The sequence below is a fragment of the Neopelma chrysocephalum genome, unplaced genomic scaffold (genome assembly GCF_003984885.1).
Source record: "Neopelma chrysocephalum unplaced genomic scaffold, ASM398488v2 Primary Assembly neopelma1_22, whole genome shotgun sequence".
Classification (NCBI taxonomy): Eukaryota; Metazoa; Chordata; class Aves; order Passeriformes; family Pipridae; genus Neopelma; species Neopelma chrysocephalum.
This window is the reverse complement of record NW_020897689.1, coordinates 9,238,538-9,255,617: the sequence shown is the minus strand read 5'-3', so window position 1 is coordinate 9,255,617 and position 17,080 is coordinate 9,238,538. Positions and strand designations below refer to the sequence as shown.

The 17,080-nt window shown below is 42.3% G+C and overlaps 1 protein-coding gene and 2 long non-coding RNA genes across 5 annotated transcripts in view; 1 reads left to right on the top strand and 2 right to left on the bottom strand.

Moving 5' to 3' along the window:
* Positions 1-5,567, bottom strand: part of LOC113969377 — a 28,470-nt gene extending 22,903 nt beyond the window's left edge. The window contains exons 1-2 of the long non-coding RNA XR_003534891.1: positions 5,483-5,567; positions 5,307-5,400 (exon numbers count right to left, since the gene is read on the bottom strand). This is a non-coding gene — a long non-coding RNA (uncharacterized LOC113969377). The remainder of the gene's footprint in view (positions 1-5,306; positions 5,401-5,482) is intronic.
* A 173-nt stretch (positions 5,568-5,740) lies between these two features.
* On the top strand, positions 5,741-10,090 carry LOC113968634. Its single transcript, XR_003534656.1, has 3 exons — positions 5,741-6,003; positions 9,379-9,604; positions 9,692-10,090. It is a non-coding gene; the product is annotated as an uncharacterized LOC113968634 (long non-coding RNA).
* Positions 8,794-16,701, bottom strand: MSC (musculin). Of its 3 annotated transcripts, none has more exons than XR_003534497.1 (3): positions 16,163-16,701; positions 15,180-15,395; positions 8,794-8,807 (listed from the first exon to the last, which is right to left on the bottom strand). XR_003534497.1 is itself a non-coding variant. In XM_027683727.1 (2 exons), the coding sequence occupies exons 1-2, from the start codon at positions 16,682-16,684 to the stop codon at positions 15,309-15,311; spliced, it is 609 nt and encodes a 202-aa protein (XP_027539528.1). In that variant the 5' UTR covers positions 16,685-16,701; the 3' UTR covers positions 14,342-15,308. The 3 variants fall into 3 exon arrangements, 1 of the variants encoding a protein (XP_027539528.1); XR_003534424.1 differs by having other exon boundaries at positions 8,797-8,807; positions 14,925-15,395; XM_027683727.1 differs by lacking the exon at positions 8,794-8,807 and having other exon boundaries at positions 14,342-15,395.
* Positions 16,702-17,080: the final 379 nt, after the last annotated feature.

The following is a 17,080-nucleotide window of genomic DNA, read 5'->3' as shown; positions in this document are numbered from 1 at the left end:
AACATTTGAAAAGCCAAATTCCCCTAGATACCAATCTCTGAGTAGCTGAACACATCTACATTGATTTTTTTTTTTACTTCTGTGTAATATGTTTTTAAAATATTCTTTCCTATATGTCAAATAGGGGGTAAAATGTTTGGACATATGCCTTATTTGAAAAAATAGAATACATATATTATTATATTATTGGGTTTTATCAAACCTATGAGCCAGATAAAAAGGAAGGAAGGATGAAAACTGTATTGGTTCAGACTGGCAATTCAGCTCAGTGTATTAAAACAGAGCGTTGTACAAAGGGATTCAGTGTGTTGTGCTGATATATGCAGACACTATTAATTTTTAACCCCAGCATTTTAAGTACCTATTTTGAAAATGTGTTGCTTTTTCAGGAAGCAACAAGAAAAGCTGTTAAAATTTATTTTGGGATTTTTAAATATATTCTTTCTCTGGGTTTGTTGTGGTTTTTTTTCTCCTGAATGATGGGTTAATGAAACTTAGTATCAGCCAGTATTTTAAAACTCTAAAATGAGTGCTCTTCAATAAGTGCCAGAAATAAAGCAAGTTCCTGTGTGCCGTGGTGTAAAACTGGCATGAATTCAGACAGAACAGCATTATATCAAGCCATGAAGTGTGTATTGACTGAGTTGCATGATTTAGTCTAACTGAGCGAAAAAACAAAGCTTTTTTTACTGAAGGTTTTATGAAATGACAAAATATGAACATTGGAGTGTTGAGAACTGGGCCCTTACAAAGATAGCATTATACTCCCTTTATTTGCTTGAATTTTTCCAAACTTAATAAAATAAGAACAAGTGATTCCTTGGGCTAATTATTTCAATCTCCAGTTAAATTTCACATGCTCACATGCTGGTTGTGCCATTCTTTCCCACAATGCATCCTCTTGAAAGATACTTTTTGTCACCACAAATTCAATCTCCTCAGAGAAATGGCTTCATGTTAAGTGCAAGTTCACTTTGACAAAGTGAACTGCTGAACATAAAGGATTGTTCTAGGTACAAATGAATGTGAAAAAAGTTACTGTTAAGCTTTAAAAGATCATATAAGTGCATTAGGTTTCTAGTACGGTTTGATTTGAACACACTGTCTACACGTGCTCATGCAGGGCTGTATGCCTGGCACATGAGCCACTTGGAGTTGCTGATAGGCAGTTTCACTGAGTGTCATCCTTCCACTCTAAGGAGAAGCTTATTCATGCATCCTTTCCTCCCACTGCCTCAGCAAGCCAGAGGAAAGCTGGACCCCACACTTCCACTACGGATTTATGATGTCCACCTCTTGGACAGCAGCCACATGATATTCTTCACCATGAGTTGCCTTCGTACTACCACATTTTGGAGGTGTTGCAGCTTGGCATTAACACTGGTCCTGACTCACAAGGCATAAAAAGGTATATGCAGGTTATGTCTGCCAGGCATAAATAGCAAAGGTGCAGTGCAACCGAACTCAAACTGCACACCTACAAACTGTCAGCAAATTAATTTACATTACTGCGAGTGACTTCGACATATTAAATCTGAAGGTATGAGGTGGTTATTGCTTGTTGAAAACTGTCTTTTCAAAAAGCTGTGCTTTTATGCAAGTTCAGCACTTTTTGTGTATACCTGAACCCAATCTTTCTGCTTTTCTAAGGATATTTTTGACAGTCACTAACAGCAGCATTATTGAGTAAAATATTGCAAGTCCCAAAGGAGAAAGGAGAAAAGCCTTTTCTACCTTAAGGAACAAGACACCAGGGGAAAAAGAATGTCATATTACTCAAATAGTGACATCCAAAATATATGATCAGATTAGGAAGGAAACTATGGCAAGTCATGAAAAGCAGGTTTGGAGGGCTTCGGTTTCTTGGCAAACGATCTTAGCTGCTATCTAAATTATAAACCTAAAATTAGAAGGTGTGCATATTGCCTATAGCTTTAAAAGGAAATATATTGCCTGGTATCACTTTATTGGAAACTGTCAATCCACAGTGTAAATTTAAAATTTGCTGTTTCAAGGGACTTCTTTTTTTCATAGAAGCATAAAACTTTCAGTGACAAGTTTTGGGGTTTTTTTAATTCTTACTGACTTGACTGGGAAATACATGATCTGAAGCACAAAGGGCTTCTGAAACATTCTGGGATAAGAATTTCTTGTAATTGTTTCATCACTTTGGTTATGCACAGGTACAACTTTATATTCTGAAAATCTACTGAGTCCAAGGCACTTTCAGCAGTCACTGTTCTAGGATGTTCTACTGTTAAAGAACTCAGCTGGGATTTCACAGTTTATATCTTGAATATCAAACCTGTAAACTTTCTTGGCCTTTTCTTGATTTCTTGGATTAAAAATGAAAAGAATAAAGATTCAAATGAGCATTTAATCCTACAGCAGGATTTATTACAGTGTCAGAATGATTGCTTCAAGCAAACTTAAATACCAACATATGTAAACAATCACTGCTATGTTTACCTGATGTATCATCATGAGTTATAAAAATTTACTCTGGGATAAAATGTGCTTTTACCCTGAGGTCCATTGCATATGGTAACATGGAACAGAGATGGAGAGACTGGAAGTGGGATGAACTGCATGTCAGAGACATGGGACTCTGCAGTGATACATTGATTTGGAAGCAATATACTCTGTCCCTCCCAACATGAAGGCTGGTCTCCATTTTCTATCGCTAAGAGACCACCTAAGAAAACTAGAAAGAAAACAATTCCACATTTTCTCAGACATCCCTAGTTATCAGCGGACCAAGGCAAACAAGATCTTACCAGGCAGATGAGAAAAGAGGGCTTTGTATATCCTGATTCATCTTCCAGACGGGGTAACCCAGGTTTTCACCTCTGAGTCTTTCATAGACTGTAGGAAGTGGGCTTGCCTAAAGAGTCCTACTACCAGCTCTGTAAGGTCTGTTGTAATCTGAGACTGTCAAGATCTTTAGTCCAAATCTATTGTCTATAGGCAAAATCTGCAACTCTGCCTGGACAAATTTCCCATTTTTGGAAGACTGTTTTCAACAAGAAAAAAGCTATCATCCAAAGTAAGATGAAAGGATCTTGTTAATGAAGCTGTTCCTTCTTATGCTTGGGGAACTAGTATCAGCATCATAAGGAAAACCAAAACAAAACTGAGAGCCGGTCGTCACATCTCATCTGTATTTGTCTGTGCTCCCACTGTGCAAGGAACATTATTGCACAATTCAAATTGTAGAGGCTTTTAGGGTTTCTTTTGTGGAGAACATAGCTTTCCACCATCAAGGACACAATGCTACAGGGTAGAGATTGACTTCAAGCAATGCGATATCAGGGCAAGATGAGTGATGAAGCGGGTCCTCCTTAAAGATCCTTGGTTGTTAAAATTTTAAAGAAATACAGGTTAAGTAGGTAGAAGTGCCTTTTTTTCTGATGCACTAAAGCTACTTTCTTTTTTCACACCAGTAAATTTTTCATGCTGGATCATTTCATAAACTAGAAGAGCAGAAAGAGATAAAATCTGAATGTGCTAAATCATTAGAATGAGTCCTATCCCACTGATGTCAACATTTTCATCCAAGTCAGTATTTCATTACTACATTTTCAAGTCAATAGAGATTTTAGCTTATCAGCTCAGAGTCAAGCTGAAAAGGTGAAGGTACAATGAGACACCTCAATTTTCTGGAATGGTTACAGGGATACAGTAAACCTAGGTATCCTTTAGTGCCATTTCCACTGTTCCTACAGGCTGGTACTGATACTAGTAGATTTTGATAACTGCAGTCATCACATCTCCATTGATTTAGTCTTTGGATAGAGCAGGAAGAAAACACTTCTGTGTTTTTTCTTGATCTGACACATCTTCTGGTCTAAGAGGCGGTGTCTCCTCCTCTATGTTCAGAATGCATCTCTTGTACTGTGTTTGGAAAGATAAGACTGAAATTGCTACCTAGTATGAGCAGATGTGAGGTAGGATAGGCTGTGATAGGAAGAAATTTTATTTCTTTAATTCCTGTGCAAACATGAGAAGCTGTCACACCAGATAAGAAGCAATGGTACAAGTTTTATTTCTTTCATTCCTTTCATTGTGCTTACAGCAATAAAGGGAAGAAATATGAAGTGTCTTGTGCATCTGCTATGCTGGTCATTACTGGAAAGTTGCCAACTTCAAGTCTTCAGAAACGGATGAGGCTTTGCCCCTATTGCTTAGGCACACAGCTGAAAACAGCTATGCTGTACAGCGCAAGACTGCATTTGACTCCTGTCCCTCCCACCCCATGCATATTCCCTGTGTTATTACTGCCATGTCACCACAATTGTCCTGGCTCTGACCTTTTTCAGAGATGACTGTGAGAAATTATTCCTTACTGGATGTTGCAAACACCTGAAATCAGGTTGGCCACCCTTTTCCTCCCTCAGTACTTTGGGTATAAAACTAGTATTTAGCAATGAATGCATAACACTGTGTTTATTTCGTTAAAAAGATCAGGAAGTTATTCAAAGAGGCTGATTCAAGTAGGCCTCTTGTACTGGAGCCATCGAAAAATCTCTTTCTCTCTTATCTAAGGCCAAAAAAGAAGAGAGAGGAGAACCAAAAGGACTACTCAGTCTATGAAAACATCAGTACAGACGTACGGATGATGTCCTAAAACTCTGTTTCTATAATTAGGTATTTGTTACTTTCTAATTATCTAAAGACAGTCATAGTAACAAGATATTGCCATTGCTTTTGCTTATTTTAGTTACTCCTAGAAAGTCTGAATGGCCTTTGGATCCCAAGACGTACCTGAACACCATTAGGAAACCACGGCACAGAGAAATTAGAACATCGGTACTACATAGCCCAGGAAATGAGAACACTCCCTGTCTCTCATCCCGACCGAAAGATGTAGCTCTCTCTTTCCATACTGACCCTTTCATTCGAGATTACAAGCTGTCATTACTCATCAAAGAAAACAGGCAATGTAAACAGACAAAGAATGCCTCGGGGGAGCCTTTGCTGGAAAAATGCACCACGGGCAGGTGGCAGAGCCCAGGGTCAGCCCCAGTGCTGTATCTGCAGGGTCCTTTGCGACAAGTAGATGTCCCCAGCCCTGACGGGGGAGACGCAAGACCTGTTCAGGTAAGGACCACCCTGCTGCTATAAACCGGCCAGGGGCAGCCTCGTGGTGCTAGGCAGTCCTGTAGGTGCAGTCTGGACCCTGCAATCTAGGAGGGTCCTTCCTCTCCCATCTTCTTTTAATACTTTCATTTTGTTCTGGGTAAGGTGCGGTTTGTACCACGCTACACGGAGCGATGCGAACGCCACCTTTACGCTTCCTTTCCTACCCCTGTGTTTCTTGTTCACCGCATTGGCAGGGAATCGGGATGCTGGAGGGCCCATCAGCGTCTCGAGTTCAGGAAGTTCGAGGACCCGCTGGACCTGTGGGCAGCCCATGCACACGGAAACCCTCAGCGGGAGGTTCCCCGCGCTGCTCCGCAGGCACCGCCACCCGCGGTCTTACTTTAAACCAGCAGCTGACAGGAGCCGCCGGCAGCAGCAAGGGGCCCTCGCGCCGCTCCCAGCGCCATTCCTAACGCCGACCCTCGCGCCGTTCATTCCTAACGCCGATCCTCGCGCTCGCTGGTCATTCCTAACGCCGATCCTCGCGCCGGTCATTCCCAGGGCCGTTCGATCCCAACACCGCTCTGCCCGTGCGCCTCGGCCCCGCGGCCACCGGGTGGCGCCCGCGCCCCGCCTGCGGGCGGCCGCGGGAGGCGGGGCTGTCCCCCCCGAAATCCACCTTTTCCAGCCCTTCCCGGGTGGGCGGGAAGGGTTCCTCTGCGGCGCTCTCCCGGTGCTGTGGAAGTTCCCGCAGGAGGAGGAAGGGGATAGCAAGGGCCCGGGGAGCCAGCTCTGTCATGCCTTGAGAGGCAGCGGGGCGGCGGGAGCCGGGGAGGTGCGGGGGGCACCTCCGGAAAACTTTAAAGCGGGACGGGTGCTGCCAAACGCCAAGAAAAGAGGCGTCCGTGCGGACGGCTCCTGGTATCTTATGGTGCTAGTCCTTTATTAAATAAAGTAATACTTAGGAGTGAGTGAACAAGCTCACAAGCTGAACTTGATGTTAAAGGTCTTTTCCAACCTTAGTGATTCTATGATTTTAAGCTGGCATAACTAGATAACTTCCCCCTAGTCCTTTCTGTAGGCATATTTAAACACTTTTGAACAGGTATGTTCATCCCTCCTCCTCCAGCCCCCCTTCTTCCACCCCGCAAGGTCCTTCAAAATCTTTCCTCTGCCATTAGAAGACCAAACCCGTCATATCCCTTTTGACTGCATTTGCAGCCTTTTTGCAAATCAGTTTTTCTCTTTCGTTCACCTGGATTTCTTCCTCTTGCTCATCTCTCCCAGCCAGCTGCCAGTTCTTCTCCAGAAGACACCTTGGCAGAGAGCCAGAGATGTGTCTTGATGACAGAGAGGAAACCTTTGTGCCAGTCAGAGATGCTGGAGGCCACGTGGGATAGTCTTCCCATTCTCATTCAAGGTCAGAGGCACACCAGAGGATCTTTTGTGGGCTTATTAGAGTTTGGGAACTGTGTCTTTCTAGGTCTGTAGGTATCTGAAAGGATGCTTTCAGAAAAATTCTTAACTAATAATTTGTTTATTCTGTTATAAATATTGAAAAAAAAAGAACTTTTTTGGCTTAAAATAATGACAGTGTAAAGGCATATCTGAGAAGTGAAAAATAGTTTTTATTTTATATTTGTTAGTAGAGACACACACTGAAAGCCTGGAAGAGGAAATGAGGGTTGTTATGTTGTTTTGGTGCCTCATGTACAATGACATTTTAGTCTTAAACTGTTCTCAGAAAAAATTATCTGCTGTCTTTCAATCCACTGCTAGACTTGCCACTGTCTTGCACACTGAGGCATATATTACAAGGCAGGTGGATATACAACCTTCAATCACTGCCTCTTCTGCTCAGGGAAGTGATGGAATCACCATTCCTGGAAGTGTTGAAGAAATATGTAATTGTGGCACTTGGGGACACAGTTTAGCGGTGAATGTGGCAGTGCTGGGTTAACAGTTCAACTCAATGATCTTAAAGGTCTTTTACAACATTAAGGTTGCAAAAGATATGATTCATATTCATATCAGGTTGTAAAAATATGATTCTATTCAGCTTCAGCAGTAGGAACTACAGTGTACTGTCATGATTTTCATTCATTTTGCTCTGATGTTAGATAACATCCTGATTGGGTGTAAGACTTCTTTGTGCTAGATACACAAAAATGAAGGGAAGCATGGGCTGTTCCTAGAAGATCTTACAGAATAATCCAAACCATAGATGAGACACATGGGGGTTCTGTGAACTAGAGACTTCAGTTGAAAATCAGAGGTTAAGTCAAAACTACTAAATAGCATGAAGGGCTGTTCTTTTATATCAAGACTGTCCTCTGGCTTTGAGACCAACTGCCCTGGGCAAGGTTGTGTCCATTCTGCTTATGACTGTGCACTCTCAATCTCCAGAATAAGATGACATTATGTAAACTGTATATTGTGAATAATCCCTATCCATTGCTGACTTGGAAACTATGTCTTGGCATTGCCTGGGAGAATGGCACGTGGCCCATACCAAAACCACAAATGTGCAGGGACCTCTCCAACAACGTAATAGCAGAGACACTGCAGCTGCAATGTTCAGAAATGCTTCTTGGCATAATTTTTTTTTTAACTTGTGACATCTCCACAGGGCAGGGTTAGTGTAGTCTAAGGTACAAATTGTAAAATGAGTATGTGGATGCTGTGTTTCAGCTCAGAAGGAGTCTACCTGCAGTCCTTTTACGCAGGGGATATGGGAGTGGAGACTCTTGAGTGTCAGTCAAATCCTTGGCATCTGTTCGAAAACTTGAAGTGGTGGTCAAAATGATGAGAATTTTGGTAATGCAAGTGGTGTTATGTTTATGGTAACTACTTCTCTCTTACAAACTAAGGATATCCTCAGATGATACAATATGAACAGTCTATGGAGGTAACTAGTATTTTTACTTGGAGTGAGGGAGGGCAAAAAGCACAGCTGTTTCATCCACATCAGAGCTGTATCTAGGCTACAAAGAGGATTTTTTTTTCTTATTTTTGAAGCCTGGTGAAAAAAGATGTTTATGGCATAACTTGCATCACAAGTTCACAGGAAATTACATAGAATGGGAAAGAAATCTGAAATTGTTGTTCCCTGAGATAAAGGGACTATTCTGGGCTGTATCATAAGATGAGCAAACACCTCAGACCAGGTTACTATTAGAAATAGATTGGTGTCAGGTCCTGCAGTTATGAGTGAGAAATAATCTTCAGAATATACGTGTGCCATACAATTACACCTTAGCCAGTATAACACACTCCAGGCCTGTCTTTCAAGAGTTTTCAGTTCATGCTTCGTAACATCACTGTCATGCTGTTAAATGTTAAACTTGTAATCCAAATATCTTTACAGATAGCTAAATTTTATACACTTATCTCCATGTACCTCCAGCTGGCACTTTCATTTTTAATGGATGGAGACAAATTTACTCTTGGGAGTGGTTCATTATTGTGGTCTACCTGTATACTTTAGGCTGTTAGGTTCTGTCTCTAGTTACTCCTATGCACAGAACTTCACCAATTTGGCAGTTTAGCTTTAATCCAGGGGTCCTACAGAAAATTGTTCAATTTTCTCTTTGGTTTTTTTCCCTGTTTTTCTCATGTCAAAAAGCCATTTAAGTCCTCCCCCAAATACCAGAAGTTTTGCTCTGTTTCCTATGAAACACGGCAAGAATTGGGCACAGCCCAAATGGATGTGAGGTGTGCTCTTCCTGTGTTGGAACTTAATTGTCATTCTGGGATTGGAGTGCCCCAGAGATCTTCCTGCATACACCTTTTACAACCTCCACAGTTCTATAATATAATGGCCAGTCTTCGCGAACGAAGATTTGGGGAAAGGTCTTTTACCTTTCCAGCCTGCGCAATGGATTTTTTAGGTGAGACACAGCCTGCGCTGAACTGAGCCCACCCTTTAATCCTAAGGTTCATCTGCCGGGGCCAAGCAAGCTTGGACAATGGCAGTGAGGTCCTCAGGACGTAGGTTTGTTTAGAGTGACCTTCTCATAGATGGATGGCCTCACAGGGCTAACGGGCTCCATCTGCCCGGGGGGACTGGGATTTGAACCTGGGTCGCAGTGGTGAGAGTCCAGCATGCTAACCACTAGGCCACCAGGGGTCCCCCCACAGTTCTATAGAACTATCCTAATAGACCTTTCAAGCCTCAAGCATATCCAAATGTAGCTTGAAAATGTTTCATCCAGGAATATAAGACATTTCTTCAGGACTTTAAACCACCTTCCTAGTAAATAGCAGTGTGTCTCTCTTTTTTTTTTCTTTTTGAAGGTTATTGATGCCACACTGGGACACAGAGGAGGAGGATGAAAAGTGTTTTCCCGCACACCAGCAATCTGATGTAAACAAGATTAGAGCAAGTGATGCAAGGCAATTTCTGCTTCTTGGAGTAGGGACCACAGATTGCTCCCTGCAGCAGATGATGTGAGCACAGGTATTCAGTATCTCCCCAAAAGCGAAGCAGACATGTCCAGACCATACGTGTGCCAGAGTGCAGGTAAAAAGATTTAATGTGAGCCATCTTTCCAAGATCTCCCTTTTAGATAGTGAGAAACATTTCAGGCATGTATGTTTATTCTGAAAGGTGGGATGAGGCACTTCTACAGAAGAAATGAGTGACATTGGATTTGTTTGGTTTTCCCCATAGTGACCACAAACTGCATCTCTTCTGGCAGTTCATCTACTTTCCTGAGATTTCCCAGAACATTGACCTACTGCACTCCTCTTCAATGAGGGCAAGAGAGACTTCCCTGAAGAAATGAATCCCAGAACAGTTGGAATCTTTCAGCTCCTTGTTGCAAAAGACTTCTGATTCAGTTTGGTCCCCTTTTCCTCTAGATGGCATGCCCTCTTGATGATACTAAGGACATGAACTGATTTAAACTTCATACTGCTTATATTCAAAGAATACAATAATTGCTTATGCTGTTCCAATCTCAATTTTGTATGAACAGTCATGCCTACATTTACTCCTTTTACTGACTATGGGATTTACAGTACTAATGATGTTGCTTCTGCCATCACAGCAACTTGGAATTAAAATTAAAAAGTGATCCATTAATTTTCTGATTACCATACATTTGTCTTATTCTTGTTTCTGTGAAAATTCCTCTAAGCTAAAGCTGATGTTGCCCATACCTTTCATATATGCTGTGCTCACTACACAGGTCTTCATAAACTTTTACAAAGTGATGCAACCTGTTTGCTTGAGTTGGTGTTGTGTTTGTGTGTATATTCGGACTCACAGCTCTGCCTGCTTTGTAGTCATAGAGAGCTTTTCTTGTCAGATTCTGAATTATTTTTAACCTTGGAAATGTGAATTCTTTTTAACAATTTCACCACCGTGAAAATATTGAGTGATTTCCTTTGCTTGCTAAATTCCAGTCACATCGAGGTTAATTATAGTTCTTCTGAGTGTTGCCACATATTTCTAGTCCCAGACACAGACTCTCAGGCTGTCAGCACCCCAACATTACAGGAGTGATTCTTCAGCTCTCCATCAGCCACGAGTTCTCAGTTTTGCTTGTCTTGTTGGATAGATAACTATATGAACCCTCCAGCTGTCTTAACTTTTGTTGGAATTTTAACTCTAGTGAGATTCTCATGTGCTGCATTCCAAATAAGACATTTTTAGTTATTTTTTACTCATTTGCATTTACAATTTTTTCAGAGCCCAGGAAGAGAGTGATACCCATTCCTTCTTAGTACCTGAATCCTAACCAGCCTAAACTGCAATAGCACAGGTCTCTGAATAATGTAGCAACTGATTCCACTGCACTCCTGCCAGAATATATTAAAAATACAAATTTAGGTATTTAGCGTTTGGAAAGCAGCTCAACATCTGTCTCTGTGCACTGTAGAAAATATCTGTGTACACCTCTTTCAGCTGGAGTGAAGTATGATAAACACTGTCCAGTGGTGGAACCTAATTCTTAGGTATAATTGCTGTTAGTCTTGGTGAGAATCTGCACTGCCATACCAAATGCAAATTTGCTATTATACAGAATTAGTTACTTGGTAAGAAGTGACTATTGCACAGTAGAATGGACAGCTTTCCAAGTTATTTCATCCAAATAATGTATTTATTATTTACTTACAAGGTTACTATAAGCTTGTATTAGTGGGTGGCTCTAAATTCCCCTTCTCCCTTCTTTTTAGCTTCTTTGGTTCATATAAAGTTCAGACATTTAAACCTGCCTGTATTCCTTACAACATTACATAGTTAACTGAAACATTAGATATTTAACTGAGTCATGAGTCACCTTAGGATCCTTCTAGAGTCAATAGAGACACAGTAAATTTCAGATACTTATTAAGATATTAAAATTGATTTCTTCAACTCCCTCTTTCTCCTGGGAGACCCCTATAGCAACTGTACTTCTTTCAGTCACCTTTACTTAGCTGACAAACTCAAAATTTGTATTTAGAATGCTTAGCATATCTGAGAGTTCTTTAAATAGTGTGTGTATAAAGGCACTAAATGGGAAAGGTAAGGCTTAGGTATTTTTTATATGCAAACTATGTTTATTTTACTCAGTTCAGAATTGTTAACATTTTCAGTATGACAGATGTATTTTCCTTGTGTAAGCAAACACATGCATTGGAAAGGAATGGTTTCATGAGAGACGCTAATGATCTGCTCTATCAGATTCCCACACAGAATAGAGACAAAACAAAGTTCCACACAGCATCTATATCAGCCTAAAGTCATGAAAATATTTTTGGGAGACAAATATTCCTCCTTCTGTATGGACTGTCTGCCAGGAAAGTCAATGCAGGTATTCTGCCATTAGGACTTCACATGAAGCAGGTGTTGGCTGAAGAGCCAAGTAGCAGATGATTTGGCATTTTATTTGTAAAACAGCTTTAGCAAAATATGCATAACTTTATGGGATCAAGGTGGGTTCACACTTTACCTTGTGCCAAGGAACAAATATGTCATTAATGTAACAAAAAAATCACCAAGTGTAAACTTGTCAAATCTAACAAAAATGTGTGTATTTCTTACCTTCTGTGCTTGTGAACTGTAAAAATGTGAAGTAGTTTTTCATTTTAAATCTCCCCTCTACACAGCTCTGGAATTATCCAGTCAAAGAAAATACTCAGGCTTTACAAATGAAATCAATTTACTCTATCAAGTTGGCAAAAACTTGATTAAAAAAAAAAAGGGGAAAAAAAGAAAAGAAGAAGGATCAAAACACATTATCTTTCTATGGAATCTCAAATGCTCAAAAATAGCATTTTAGAATGTTTTGGTCATCTCATTCATATAAAGCATTGATCTGAATTTCATCTGTTTGTGAGTTTCAAAGGTTTCAAAAATGCATGCATGTACTTTTTGTATGTCTTTATAGGTGAGGAATGCCAGAATACGTGACCTACCTGGCACTTCCCTGGAAAGACAGTGGCCATCATCTCAGAACAAACCCGCAAGGAGCCTGTTCAATTGCCTGAACTTTTTCCTAATCACATAATGCCTTTCACTGGGAGAGAAGATGATTAATTTGCTTTTAAAAAGAATATTTATGAACCCAAGGATTAAAATTAATGATTTGAAATATAATATCCTTGTTGGAGAAATCCAAACATCCCTAACTGCTATAGTAAGAGAAATAAGTATACACTAAGACATGTATCTCTGTACAGATGTGTTTAAAAGAAAGAACTGAGTCTTAGACAACATTCAGTATCTAAAAGCTGTCATTTTCTCTCCAGTTTTTGACCTGAAATGTTACCTGTGGCCATTGTTTACTTCTATTCTAAAACCAGCGACAGTCTGTTGGGGCACTATATATCTGTTACCATAACAAGTGCAGGAAGTGCATTCATTACTTTATGAAGAAAGTATTTTTATATATTATGTAGGCACAAAGAAAAAAGTATTTGAGGTCATGTAGTATGGTGCATGGATGGAAGCAATCCTATGTTTTACTTCATGTTACGCTCCTCACCCCCAGTTTTGACCTACTGTATTTACTTAATATAACCACTTCATATTTGGGAATATACCCTGAACATTTTTTTCCATTACTTTGCATGAACGTTTCTATACTGTTTAAACTTCTCCAGCTTTCCTTGTTTTTCTGATCTCCTAGAGTCGTTAACCAATTACAGCTGGGATCAAGGCCAAAACCAGCTAAATATCACAACTGAGATTATCTCAAGTGGTACCTTAGTTAAACTGCTGAATAATCTTTTCTCTAGGGTTTAGATAAACATTGGCTGAGTTTTCTTATAACTTATGCCTTCCTAAAGGTCCTTCCTTTTTGCTTTACTGTTTATGTTCTTTTCTTTTTATAAAGCTTCCTAGAGAAGGTCAGTTGGAGTCCCACCTCAGTCACACAACTGCAAATTAGGATAGCCCCCTTCCTTCACAGACTTTCTCTGGAAAAAAATGGAAGATAAGTTATATTATGGTCTCTGTATGACTTGCCCCCAAATCACTAAAAGCAACAATTTCAGCAGATCTTGGACTGATCGCTCATCTTATTTTGCAGTGACTCTGGATTATTTGACATTTCGGAAGAAGAAAAGCCATTATCTGCAGTTCACCTACTTGCAAGACACTACCAATAGTCAGCCTTGGGTTTCTATGCAGTATGTCAAACCAGAAATCCATGACACAGAATGACCTGACAACAAAATAGGTTAAACTTTTTCTTGTTAAGCAAATGTTTCTTCCTCCTCACTGCTTATATGAGGAAGAGGTGTTTTTTTCTTCTCTAAAGCAATTCCATCTTCCTTACTGTGAGTTAACCGCTAGTGAAGAATCTTGAGAAAAATAAAATCTTATCTCAGGAGTTTTAATCTTAAAACAGGAAAATTCTGCTCCAACTAGGAAAACTCATCTGATTTTCCCACTGCAAAAATAGAAATAAAAGCAAAACAGACTACAGATGGAAATGTGAAGTGACAAAGAACAGCAAAACAAGCTATTACAGCATATGATATTGATTTCTTAATCTACATTTATTTATATTTCTGTCTCACAAAAGAGACTGTTACAATGCATTCTGTAAGTTGTAAAAATGTGTCTTTCCCTGCTTATTGATATAGTACTGTGCCTCACATGAAATGTTTGGGGTGATAATGTTCTTATCTGACTCTGTTGTGGAGATGTATCTGCTCTCAAGAGGTGGGGAAGATAACTGTGTTTACAAAAGCAGGTTTCAAGAACATGCATTACAAAGATGCTCTCATATGGATGCAGCCACACAGTATCACAGTACCAGTAATTCATTGTAACCAAGCTTTTAATGTAATTTATAAAAAAATAGAGTTATTTACATTTGCAACTTATTTGATGGCATCCTCTTTTATTACAACATTTGAATCCATTAATAAGTGACACTTTAACTCATTTGAGAGCAAACTTTTCAAAGATAAGCATAACATTACAGGAAAAATATTTAAAATATTGTGAATTCTTGTTATTTTGCAGCATCATACAAACTCATTCTTTTCAACACATGCACCCTTGCCATACAGTAAGCAAAATTCCCTTCCAGATTAAGGTACAGAAACTCTGCCACAATTCTAGTGACAGTCCCACATTCTTACATGTGGCGCTTCAAGACATAACCAAAGGAATTAGTTTAATTCCAATGTATGGTAGCCTAAATGCAGAATGTGGCCTTTTACACACTTTTAAGAAAATTCTGGTTAAAGGGACCAAAAAAAAGAAGTATGACTGTACTTATTGCATAGTTGCAGTAAGCCAGATCCGTGAATACAAAGGCCATCAAAATATATTATAAATCTATCTGAGTTTCAAAGCTACTTTAAAATACTGTTTTGATTTACAATACAAATAACACTGTTTGGGGTTAGTTTGTAGAGTTGTATTTTGGTCCATGCTGTTAATTCTATATCATTATATTCCTCTTTCATTAGTTTAAAAGCCTCAGAACAGCAGGTCCCCAGGCAGTTGTAGGAATGATGAAGCCAAGTCTCAGACTTCAGCTGCTGCAGTCAGTCCATAAAAAGTCTAATTCCAACTCCCTCCCTTCTTTACTGCTTTAAATAAACATCCCTCAGAACTCTAAGGGACACATGGGAATGACAAGGGACACAGATTTAACACTGTTAGAGATGGGGGTTCGTCCCCATCGTCTAGTCCTGAGCCGATAAACCACAGCTCTTAAAAATATCCATCCCATAAAAAAGATCAACAACAATTAAAAATCCTCAATTTATTCTGACTATGCCGTAGTTCCACATAATCTGCTGGCTGTAGAAACTTCTTTGGTATCAGAGTCAGGTCTTCCTGAAACCACAAATGGCCAAGTCTGTAAGCAAAAAGAAAAAGTATTTCATATGAAAAGAAAGTTTATCCTCGTATGAAACTGGAGCTTTATTACTGATAGATGTCTAACTCTGGTTCAGTTGCAAACACGTCATCATGTTTTAGTCCCTGTGGGAAGCACAGAGAGAGCTGAGTTCCTCTAACAAATATTTTCATTATGTTTTTCATTATAATTAAATGCTCCACAGAAGGGCTGCAATGGTCAGCAACAGATTGTTCTCATCCAAAATGGAACGTTTCTCTTGCTTTGCAACTGTTTACATCGTGTAATAAATAAAAACCATATCAAATACTCAAAAACAATCACACTGCTGTATATAAGAAACCTTTTTACCCCGTGACCAACCATCGGGCGTTTAGTTTTGGCCCGATGAACTGATGACGGCTTGCTGATACTCCCGGCCAGCCCGCAGACCGAGTTACTCCTTTTTAGGACACTAAGCTTGCCTAATGCCCGAGGAATGTAGTTCTTTAAGGTCCCCTACTCCGACTCCCCAGGACTGACACACCCGCCATCACCGAAGGCCAAGCCCGACGCTCGGGTCGCCCCCGGGGCGAGGGTGGCTGGGGATTCACCAAGCAGCCAGGGCCGCCCCACCGCTTCTTCCTGGGAGGGCACGGCTTGAGCGCTGCCAGCCGAGGCCCGAGGGGCTGGCCCTGCGGGGCCAGCCCGGACGGCCCCCTGGGGGTTTCCCGAGGGTGCCCCTCGCCGCGCATCCCGCCCTCCGCGCCCCTCGCGCCGCGCCGTACCAGGTTGACTGGATGGACGTAGCCGTTCTCGTAGCGGTCTTCCTGCAGGAGCTGCCGGAGGTGGGCGATGTAGCTGGACGCCAGGCGCAGTGTGTCCAGCTTGGAGAGCTTGGTGTCGGGCGGCACCCAGGGAAGGCTCGTCTTCAGCCGGGAGAACGCCTTGCTCAGCACCCGCATCCGCGCCCGCTCCCGCGCGTTGGCCGCGTTGCGCTGGGACTGCTTCCCCTCGGGTGGAGGCCCCCGCGGCCCCGACGCCGCCTTCTTGCCCCCGGGGCCGCCGCCCCGCGCCCGCTTCCTCTTGCAGCCGCTGCCTGCCGGCCCCGCCGCACAGCTGCCCTCGCCGTCCTCCTCCTCCTCTTCTTCCTCCTCCTCCTCCTCCTCCGCCGCCGAGGAGTTGTCCCCCGAGGGATAGAGCTCACCGCGGGGCTGCCGCTTGGCCTGCGGCTGCGGGTAGTCCAGTTGCAGCGCCCGCAAGTCCATCTCGGGCAGCTCCTCCGCCTCGCTCCCGGAGCCCGTGGACATGGCCCCGGGCGGGCAGGGAGGCGGGCAGCGCGGCAGGCAGGAGGGGGCGGACGGCCGGGGCGAGTCGGCACAGAGCGGGGCGTCCCCGCCGCGGAGAGTTCGTACCGGGGCGGGGGCGCGGGGGGGCGCGGAGGGGGGATGCGCCCCTTGACAGCCCTATATATCGTGTGTCCGCGGAGCGAACCATCTGCCGGGCGGAGGGGAGGAGAGGGGCGCGGGAGGGAGGAGAGGGGCGCGGGAGGGAGGAGAGGGGTGCAGGGGGGGAGGAGAGGGGCTCGGGGCGGAGGAGAGGGGCTCAGGGCGAACTCCGCGCCGGGGGCGGCGCCTCTCCGCGCTATCCCGCGATCCGCGGCGGGACTGGTGCGGCGGTGGACAGAGACAGACGCGTGTGGGGGG

Coding starts and splice junctions, on each gene's coding strand:
- MSC (XM_027683727.1), bottom strand. CDS start 16,684: ATGTCCACGGGCTCCGGGAGCGAGGCGGAGGAGCTGCCCGAGATGGAC. Junction 15,396..16,162: donor ACGTCCATCCAGTCAACCTG/GTACGGCGCGGC, acceptor TTTTGCTTACAG/ACTTGGCCATTTGTGGTTTC.